The sequence below is a fragment of the Rhagoletis pomonella genome, unplaced genomic scaffold (assembly GCF_013731165.1).
Source record: "Rhagoletis pomonella isolate Grant_MI unplaced genomic scaffold, Rhpom_1.0 Rhpom_scaffold_00817, whole genome shotgun sequence".
Taxonomy (NCBI): domain Eukaryota; kingdom Metazoa; phylum Arthropoda; class Insecta; order Diptera; family Tephritidae; genus Rhagoletis; species Rhagoletis pomonella.
The window spans coordinates 21,043-32,223 of NW_023459371.1; the positions used below are offsets into that span (position 1 = coordinate 21,043).

Below are 11,181 nucleotides of genomic sequence, written 5' to 3' on the forward strand. Positions count from 1 at the left end.
GCTGGAAAAAGATATATATTTAAGAGAATCGGCCGAAAACTATTTATCGATAGCTTATAGTGAAAAGATGGTAAGTTGAGTTTTTTTTTTTTTAGGAGAGAGAATAAAAGCCTTCCTAACTCATTTTCTTCAATCAGTTATTTTGCAAAGACCCTAATGCAAGTTTCAAGCTAAAAGAACTTCAAACAAATCGATTTCCACAACGTTGATGACAAGCTTTTGTAGCTGTAGGGGTATTCTCGAAGTATTGCAAAGGCATTGTGCACAGATTGCATGAAAAAAACCCGGTTTTTCTAGGAGACAGCCTTGCAAACCGTGCAGCATGCAAGGGCATTGCAAGAGTTCGACAATACCCCTTATTTAATGCAATTGATTGCAGGAAAGATAGCAACGCCCGTTCTACCACAACGCTTTTTTTATCATTTAATGCGCAAGTAAATGCAGTTTTTAAATTTGGAATTTCACCCGTTTGTGAAATATGCATACACAAATGTATGTATGTATCTAAATACATATGTACGTTCACATGTAACAATTGCAAACGCCGTATTGTTGTCTAAAGTGTATTTCCCCCGTCTGTTTTCTAAATATACATTCATTCGTATCGATGTACATTAGACCGTACCAGAAAAAAAGTTCGCCGTACACCCCTGAATCTACATACATACTTATATTACATATTTTTGAAAGGCAATTTCGAATGTTTTTTGAATTGTTGAATTTTTTTTTTTTGTTGCAAAGTTCATTGACATCGATAATCCCGTCCTAGTACTTACCCACTAGATCAAAGTTCTTATTACCCGAAAATGTCAGTAAATTAAAAATCATTAGACTTTTGCTAAGGAAATTGTTTTGTTTTCCAGTAGAACTATTTAAAAAAATTTTATTGCCGACCCTTACTTAGGGTTTACACCGGACAATATTGTCAAGACAATTATGTCAAAATGATTTGTTTGTTGTAAACACGGCGAATTCATATTACAACAAACACATAATTTTGACTTAATTATCTTGACAATATTGTCCGGTGTAAACCCTAAGTTACTTTTGACCAAACATTTTTTTTTTCGAAGTTGACTTGCAAAAATGCTTCGACTTAGGGGGTACGACGAACTTTTTTTTGCTTGTTTGTAAGGTGGTACGTTCTAATGTGAATATGTACATATGTCAAACTTAGCAGTTTTCTTCGATGTTTTATATATAAATTCTTTACCATACACACAGAACCCTCAGTTGCTTGGTTTGTCTCATTGATAAATAATTTTTGCAGTGTTCACATGGAGGAAGTTAAAAGTTCTAGGCGCTAATCATGACGTCAGCGCTAGAAGAGAAAAATCGTGAAATTATCAACTATGCGATTAGTCACTTCACAGAGGCAAGTTAAACTAAGCTGTTTTGGAAAGTGTATCATACATACGTCAGCAATATTTATGCGTTTAAGGATTTCCTAAATACAGGCAGTGGGAATAATCGTTACTTAAAATTTTCATTTATTTTCAGTTCATTTGCAAAATTGTTATTTTATGATATCGATAAACAAGAATCTAAAAATTACACCCGAATTCATAAAAAAAAATATAAACCTACTTTAAATGCTTTGTAAATCGAATCTAATTTTAGCGACTAAATTCTTGATTTTTATAGAAAGATACTTTTAAGAGAATTACTTTTATTTTCTATACACTAAAGGTCATCGTCAGTCCAGAGTTTCTTGACTTTTCGCCAGAACTTCTTAATCAGATTTTAAGCGCTGATAACCTCCACATTGACTGTGAAGTGGATGTCTTTCAGGCTATCATTAGATGGTACGAACATGATAAGAATACACGTGCTACAAACCTTTCGTTACTAATGAGCTCCTTGAGGCTGGAGCATTTCGATGGCATATTTATAGACAAAATTATGAAACCTCTACCGGGTTGTGCACAGTTAGCAGAAAAGGCATTAAAATTGATCACAACATCAATGGATACCGGGGGCTATACAAAAGCGGAAAATGAACGGAAATATTGCGGATTGTTGATTTTAAACGATGTAAAAGTAAGTTGAAGAATTAAAAAAAAAATTATACCTAAGCAAGGCTAACTTGCAGAACATCTTGAGTTAAATACATAGTTCAGTCCTCCAACATTGAATACCCATGCAGAGTTGAGTAACCCGTGTTAAAATACTTCATTAACTTGTTTATTAAATTAACTTCGAATTACAGTCAACGTCAAAAATATGAATACATTGCCGTATTGAAAATTTTATTTATTTATATTTTTCAGACCAAATTTTTCTTATTTTTTATAAATATATAGTTCTGTCAACAGCAAAAATCAGCCGAATATATATTTTTTTATGTTATATAGATCTCGGGAAAATTCAATAAATATCAACAAATTTCCATCAAAATTTTCAACTTTTCAATTCGATTTCTTAGAGTATTTCGAGTGTTCAGATTTGTAGTACATAAAATTTTAACATAATAAGGTGCAAGTTTCAAGTCTCTAAAAATTACTGTTGATTTTTGATTTCTTCCATATAAAAAGAGGTTTTGTTTATGGAAGAAAATGCGCAACATTCTTGACGAAAAAGTATTTTTCTTTTGATGCAAATTTTTTGGTATTTCTTGAATTCTCCTAAGTCTATATGAAATTAAAAATATTGATTCTGCTGGTTTTTGCAGTTGAATGAGCTATATTAAAAAAAAAGAAATAATAATAATATTTTGGTATGGAAAGTATAAATAAATCATATATGTAATACTCCTATATTGGCAGTAAGAGCTAGTACCGTCCGAAAACACTACAGTACAGATATATCAATAAACACGTACGAAAGAAAAGAAACACATACGTTTATAAATAAACATGTACACGACACATTTACAAAAACGGCACTCAAGTACACAATACATTGACAAAAACGGAACTAGACCCTGCAAAAAATGGGACTAATCCGGGATGACTCCGGGAGCGATCGCAAATGGGCATGCGACTAATACCACTTTTGATCTCTTTATATGGAATGAACTGATCGCTTTTGTTCGAGCATGTCCTATGAAGAGACTAATTGTTCACCTTTATACCCGAACGGGTATAAAAAGCGACTAGTCACTTTTAAAAAATAAAAATTAAAATTTGCGCCAGCTGTGATTCGAACCGGGGTGCTCAGTTTTGTTAGGCGAATACTTTCTCTGTGTGCCAACGTCGCACATGAAATTTCATTGACTAAGTGCATACATATCATTAAATCGTTCATAGTACCCGTTAGAGATGAGTTGGGGACTAATTGATCTCCAATTATACCCATAAGGGATGAGTCGAGACTAATTGACCTCCATTAGTACCCGTATGAGACTAGTTGGGACTAATTAATGCCCAATTGTACCCGATTGAGAGTAATCTCGGAATACTCTCTTTAGAAATTAGTCGCACAATTTTTTGCAGGGGACTGTCTCGCTTTGATTTCGGAATGCTTACACATTGAGATGTTAGCTTACTACCAATATAGACGTATTACATATATGAAATAAATACAATTGTCAAAACGTCAGGGTTTTCATATTTTTAACGCTGACTGTATAAAACAGATGGCAACCCTCGTCAAATGTTTTTTTTTAAATAAGCTTTCTTAAATATTTTGATTTAACTTGCTAATTAACCTGTTTTTACATTTTTCAACAGGTAGCAACCATCAAAATTATTTTCGAAATAAATCGTTGTTGAACCGTTAATTGATTTTAACTTTTAAAAACCGTGGCAGCTCCCTTCAAATAATATCCTATATGTTAATCGAGATTATAGCCTATTTGTGTGCCAAACAACTTACTCGCAAAGCTTCACATTTATAATTTGAGTGCATATTAGCAGGATTCCAAACCGGACTTATTTTGGTTTTAAAAAATGCACTGGCACGTTACAACAATTTTTAATTCCTGTAGAATGGACCATAAAAGCTCAAACAGTCAACGACGTAACGTAGACGTAGGTTGACGCAGAAACGATCTACTTTATGTGAATCGCGTGTTAACGAAAACTCACCACCGCATGGCGGTGACGTTGCCGTTGCTTCTCTCTCTCTCTCTATCAACAGTAAATTTGATATGCTGCTACGTACGTCAACCTACGTTTACGCTACGTCGTTGACTAACTGCGCTTTAAGCAGAGTTAAGAAGTTAGCCTTCAAAAATTGTCGAGTAGTTACCTAGTAGGCTAAAATCTAACCCTCGGCGTTGCAAACCAATTTGTCAATTTAACCAGTGTTTAAGTGGTCCTGAGCATATTAAATTTCTAATGCTCGTACATGTGTATATGTATGTTTACCATAGATTTTATATGTCTTATCTGCTGTCTAATTAATTTACATTTTATAGAAATTAAAATACATCCTTCGCTATAATTCAGCGCTGAAGAAATGGCAAAAATGCTTCGAACTTAAATTCAGAGACTACAGCTATGGATTGGTTTACTACGAGAGTAGTCTGTTCTTTATTGGTGGCCGCGGGCGAGGTGTCCAAAGAAACAATACTGTTAAACGATTTAATATGGAAACATTTACGTGGGTGGAAATGGCAAGCATGTCCAAGCGTCGTGATGATCTGTGTGTTGTGATGCTAAATGAAAAGATTTACGCTTTTGGTGGGCATGATGGTGGCGATCCTTTCAATACAGTTGTGATGTATGTACATACATATCGCTCAGAGACTGTCACAACTCAAAAAACGAAATTTTTGAACAAATGATGCAGAATTATTGTAAGCATTATTAACAGTATTTTTTTTTTTTTAGGTTTGATATATGCACTAATCATTGGCAAGTACTGCCGGCAATGTCAGCTCACAGATATGGTGCCAGCGTTATCGCATACAAAGAAAAAATCTACATATTCGGTGGATTGGGCATTGACTGTCAGCCCTTGAGTACAGTTGAATGTTATGATCCAAAAACCAGCAGTTGGACGACATGCAGCAATATGAATGGGGCGCGCGGTTGGCCTGGCGTAAGTAAAAAATGAAAAAAAAAAAACGGTTTATAAAAATGGACTTATGTGTTTATGCTAAATTGCAGATTACCATATTAAATGAATTCATATTTCTGATTGGTGGCTACAATGAGGGCATGTTAAATACAGTGGAGCGCTACGACCCAAAACAGAATATATGGCTCGAGGTACGGTACATATGTACATAAATGACATTCTTATGCTTGTTTTTAATTTTTCAAATCCTCACCTGCTCGCAGGTCGCACCGTTAAGAGTAGCCCGCTTCGGCATCTGCGCCATCACTGTCGGCAAACGGATATGGGCGCTCGGCGGTCATGATGTGTATACGGTGGAAGAATATAATTTTGAAAATAATGAGTGGAACGAAAAACAGGCATTACCAATTTATGGTCTACACAGCTATGTGGAAGTGCCAAGTCAGCTGGTTGATAGAATGCAAAGTAAATTTTTGTGTAAATCACTTTAATTATATATTCAGCTTAATAAAAATTTATTTATTTAATTAGCAAATTGTGCAAAAGAAAAGGTGAACTGTGAACGGTTTTAGCTTATTAGCACGCATTGTGTGACGCGGACACGCATTGAGGCGATTTCATTTGTCCACCGAGGCCACTCGTCGATTTGGACTTTTTTATGAGGTTACTCGAGTGACCGTATTTATGAGAATAAATTTCACACTTTGAAAATCATCATTCGTCAAGTTATGGGCAAAATCACACCCTATATATGTATGTCGACATGTGGTCGAAAATGTCTCGAAAAAGACGAATGCTTAAACTCTCCTAAGTTACACACACATTAGCAAATTTTTACTTTTGTTCATTAATGAGAAAGTGTGATCTACTCCGATAGTCAGGCAGCCTTGAAAGCTTCAGAGAATGCAAAGTCCCTTAGTAAATTTCGAGAACATTATTGAAATTCTATTCATATGGTTTCATTTCTTAGAAATCGCAGCATCAAATTGATGAGTTAAACTCAAAACTCTTTATTTTACTTGTTTTTGATATTCTTAACACGGTCAAATGCGCCTAACGTTTTAAAAATTAAATTTTTAAGAGAAAAAAAATGTATTAACAATTTTGTCAGTATTTTGGTTATCTCCAAAAAAAAAAAAAAAAAAAAGCAGTTATGGAACTTTAAACTACTTTCTTTACAAAAACAAAAGACACCGTTATATGCATGATAAAAACATAACACGGTAAAACCATTGTTTGCCAACGATATAATTTTAAAATTCAAAACTCAAACTTCCACATACATTCTCATTTTCAATCTCAAACAATAACAATTGTGAACAATTTATTTTTTTTTATTTTCAATTTTATATGATTTTAAAATGTTGGTAAACGGTAGTTTTGAAACTCGGCAAATTCATACACCCTTTTAGCCCTATGAGCGAAGAAATTGTAAACAACTCTGGTAAGGTTTTCGAGTACTGTGAGATTTTTTACACGATTAGAAAAGTATCAAAATTTAAAAAGAAGTGTCCCTCTAACATTCATCGGAAAATGTATCACTTTTGTTCCACTTGGATCAAAACGGCAACGCTGATTGGCAGCCTTTGCCTGCAGCGAACATCATACATGTTGGTGACCAGTGTAGACAAACACTAGAAAGTTTCGTGAATGGCAGCACTGTTGCACTCCAATGGCTTTCCTTTGAGCCGGCGACGAACGAACACTTTATTCGAGCTAGCAACGCGTTGTGAACGGTTGTGTTGAGAATACTTGTGCGGTTTTATAAATAAGGCGGCTGCCAGCAAACCTGAGTTAAAGAAATAAATCAATGTAATGTTAACTTAATTTTACCCAGTTTTTTGCTTGTAAATAAATTGAGCCAAATTCAGTTTTCAATATAATAAAAATTAGCAAATAATCAACTCATAGGTATGAGGAGTTGTAGTTTTATTTTAAATAATTGTTGGTGTATTTAAAACCACAGGAAATTGTCAAGTGCGCTCCGTGTATCCTTTGTGTGGCTTGTAAATAAGAAAGTGCGTTAAATAGGGAGTGTGGGGGTAGAACTCTTCTTTTTTTTTTTTTGGTCTACGCACAGATGAATGCGCTGATGCTGTAATATTCGCCGCTGCCAGGAATAACGAAACCGCCCTTTTTACTTCTATAGCGCTCAGTAATAGTTGTTTTTTTTCTTGAAGGATACCTTGCAGGAACTTGATTTGTGATTTTGAAAAGCAAAAAATTAACTACATACAAAATTTTTTTTTTTTTTGAACTTCAAAACATAAAAATTGTATCGATTACGGGATTTGGCTCATTTTAACATTAATTTTTCATATTATTCGGTGCGTGGTGTAAAAAAAAGGCAACAAATTTTTAACGCTTTTGTCCTGAAATTCTTTAGCACAGCGTAGTACATTATGCGCAACTGCGTTCAAACCAACTAGGGAAGAGAGCAAAACGCGTGAAAACGGTGGAACAGAAGAAAGGAATAATTTAAATTTTTCATGGTTTGAGTTATTTCACTCAGTGTACATTAGTTTTTGAAGCATAAGCGTCAAAAAAAAACGATAGCTATTGAAAAAAGTGCGGTAAAAGCTATAACTTAAAATATAAAAAGATCCAAAACTTGTGAGCGTGCAATATACATACATACATATATACAGATATAGTACATATTACATACAGCGCAAAAAAGATTGAAACATCGAACTAAAAAAGTGTTCCAAAAAGCCTCTGCAGCAACAAAACCAACGAAGTACATCCATCACAAACAGTTTCGGTTGAAAATTGTAAGTTTTTTAAATGGCTATTATAAATTAAATAAAAAAAAAAATTTATTTTAATGTAGGGCTTTAAAAAAATTTGCGAACAATTTGCAATACTATCTAGCCAATCCAGACATTTCAAAGCTTGGGGGGTTTAAGTTTAAACGTCTGTGGCTGTGGTCCAATTTCGATACTCCGCCCCCCACTAGCAGATTTTCAAGGCAAATATTGATATATATATTTTTGTTGTGAACGGCCGGCCCCGCAACCCTTCGTAACCACCTTAAATATGTACCTGCATTTGTATTCATACATGTATGCAATTATATATGTACATACATACATACTCATGTACCTACAGATGTATGTACATAACTTGCATTATTCTCTTCTGCTTTTCTTTCATCCCGTTGTCGGCTTGTTGATTTTGTGCGATAGTTTTTGTTTTTGCCTCAATTTACCAAGAGCTCCACAAGAAATGTTTGTATATTTGTCTATATCCATACATATGTACATACATACATACATACATATGTATGTTTGCAATTTTTGAACCGGCTTCTTCACCTTGGCATTGGTGGTGGATTAGTTAGTTATTCCAACTTGCGGCTGCCTGTTTGGCCAGTTGCTTGTTGGCGTTGCCATCTAAATTGTCTGGAACTTTGTATTTATTTATGTATGTATGTATGTACATAAAGGTTTATACATATATTTAACTAAGAAGGTTTCATTGCGGTATCATTTCAATTTACTATATGATTCATACAAAAGACTTCAACACTTTGTAAAAAGCACAATGAAATATGTATGTAAATTAGACCGTACCTGGAAGAAAGTTCGCCGTACAACCCTGGGTCTAAGTACTTTTGCAAGGGTATTAATGACAAAAAAATTGTTACATTCGGATCTTAAACTATAATGTATCGATGTTCTTGTCTCGGGCTAAAATTTTTTGTGTCAAAGCTCATTGACTTCAAGCACCCTCTTCTAGTACTTACCCGCCAGATCGCAGTTTCTTCCACTCTATCGTATCATCCTAATGTCGGTAAATTAAAGCTCGCAAAAAATTGTGAAACTTTTGCTAGGGAAGTATCTTGGATTCGAAAGCAATTTTTGTTGTGACTTCCGCATTAACGGTCGAATTTTAAAGTACATATTTTATATCGATGTTCTTGTCTATCTTCTAAAGTTCATTGACCTGAATACCCCGTTTTAGTACCCCCCCAGATCTAAGTTTTTATCACCCTAACGTATCACCCTAATGTCAGTAAACTAAAGCTCTCAAAAAATCATGAAACTTTTGCAAAAGAAATATATTTCGATTCGAAGGTAATTTCGATTTTTCTTTTGTTTTTCGCCGAACGCAGGGATCGCTTGCTTATATTTTTCGATGTATCTTCGACATTTACAGTCGAAGCTAGTACTCACCAGCTATCAGTTCTTATCATCCTAACATACAACCCTAATGTCAGTAAAGTAAAGTCCCCAAAAATCACTAAACTTTTGCTAAGGAAGTATTTTGTTTATTCCAGTATTTAAAACTACATATTAAAAAAACCAAAGAATGTAGGCGTCACCGAAAAATGTAAAATTACGACCTCTAGGTTTCCAAATTGCTTTGCAAAAATACTTTAGACTCGGGGATGTACAGTGGACTTTTTTTTGTTTGCTTGCAAAGTGGGATAGGTCTAATGTACATGATACATATCTACATAGCTAAACAATTAAAAAGCAACGAAAAATCTTTCCAATTAAAAGCTGTTTAATTTGCAATCGTTTGTCAGCGCAGAGACAAAAAAAAATATTTCGATCGATATAAAACATTTCATTTATGTACCTATGCACATACCGCTCGTTTACTAAAAGGCTGAAAGAGGAACGAGATTTTTATGAGACGAGTTTAAAGTTTTAAATTTGCTCGAAAAATGTAGAAATATGTAAATATATTTGACTAAATCGAGTAAAAGGTCTGAAATTTAAGCAAAATTAGTTTTTATTCAAACGTGCCCGGCAACTACAAAAGATTTTAGCACAAAATTTGTAGACAATGATGTGAAACATGATATAACGTGTTATTCTGCATCATTTGCTCAAACATTCCTTTTTTTTGAGTTATAAGTCTTTTAGTAAATGAGCATATCGCTCATGTACTGTATGTATGTACGCATAGCACACGTCCTTTAAAAGTATATCAACTCAGAATTTCTCGTTTGATAGCAAATACAAAAAACTATTTATGAGTTCAAGTTAATCGTATTGCGTTTTTTTTTATTGCAACAAAATATTGCTTTGGCTTCTAATGAAAGAAGAACGTTTTTATTGAATTACATGCATTTAAAATAAAAGTTTTTTTTTTTTTAAATTAATACATTCCTGAAGACTGTGTGCGATTGTACATATGTACATGCATTTCTAACCGAGCAGATGTGACAACTTGATCTGCCGCTGGTCTAAGCGTGATACATTGAAATGTCACAATTAGTTGTCCAACTACATTCTGTTTACCTGCAGTGCTGTTTTTTTTTTTGTTTTAAATAGTTTGTATTAAGTTTTTACAGTTTGCGCTTTCTTGCTTTACTATGTATGAATTTACTGTGGCGTTTGTGTGTTGCACTTGTTTGTCTTTACATTGCATTTGCACTGGTTTCTTATTTTCCATTAGGTATGTATGCTTTTCCATACCTATACTGTCTTTCTGCGTGCGTCGATTTTCTTTTAATTAGTCTTGCACAATTGTTTTTGTAGACGCTCCAATTGCTGTGGTAATGAGAATTGCAGTGTCAATTACAATTCTCTGCAGCGCTGTGTGCAGATACGTATTTATGTACATACATATAAATAATGCTCTAAACAAATTGTAATTTCCAATGGCAAGATTGCATTAATTTATAAAAAACTGGATTTTATTCAGACTTGATGATGAGGCTAAGTTTTTATAAAATTTGTCTCCACAAATAGTCCGGTAAACCGTATATACATGTGTATGTGTGTATGTGTGTTAAAAGCAGAGTCATCATGGGAGGTGGCTTCAGGCTAAACTCCTACTTATCCAGACATACATACATACATACGTATGTATGTACATATTAGTGTTGGGAAGTATCGAGTACTTTTGAGGATCGAGTTCTTTAGTATCGATACTTTTAAGGATCGGGTAATTTTGAGAGTACTGAGTACTTTTTAAATATATGTACACATGTTGGTAACATTTCAATGCTTGTGGTGTAGAAATCTCATTAGCTGATAGCACTTTATTCAAAATAATATATTAATCCCAAATTACGTTATATGAATGGCTAACTTTTCTGGGTACAAGTATTACACTTGAAAACTATTGAAACTTCAAATTGAGTACAGCCATTTCTGAGTACCGGTAATTGTAAATTTAACTCAGTACTTTTAAGCGTATATTCGGCACAGAATACTGATTATTGATGAAACAGAGTGTTTTTGAGTACTTTCGAGT

The 11,181-nt window shown here is 34.0% G+C and overlaps 1 protein-coding gene and 1 long non-coding RNA gene across 2 annotated transcripts; both read left to right on the forward strand.

Moving 5' to 3' along the window:
• The first annotated feature begins 1,252 nt into the window (after nucleotides 1-1,252).
• Nucleotides 1,253-6,002, forward strand: LOC118751581 (kelch-like protein 4). Its single transcript, XM_036486402.1, has 7 exons — nucleotides 1,253-1,375; nucleotides 1,690-2,040; nucleotides 4,361-4,665; nucleotides 4,776-4,986; nucleotides 5,055-5,156; nucleotides 5,229-5,430; nucleotides 5,497-6,002. Exons 1-7 carry the CDS (start codon nucleotides 1,310-1,312, stop codon nucleotides 5,535-5,537), a joined length of 1,278 nt encoding a protein of 425 aa, XP_036342295.1. The 5' UTR covers nucleotides 1,253-1,309; the 3' UTR covers nucleotides 5,538-6,002.
• A 662-nt stretch (nucleotides 6,003-6,664) lies between these two features.
• LOC118751582 lies at nucleotides 6,665-7,505 on the forward strand. Its single transcript, XR_004994561.1, has 2 exons — nucleotides 6,665-6,777; nucleotides 7,352-7,505. It is a non-coding gene; the product is annotated as an uncharacterized LOC118751582 (long non-coding RNA).
• The last annotated feature ends 3,676 nt before the right edge of the window (nucleotides 7,506-11,181 follow it).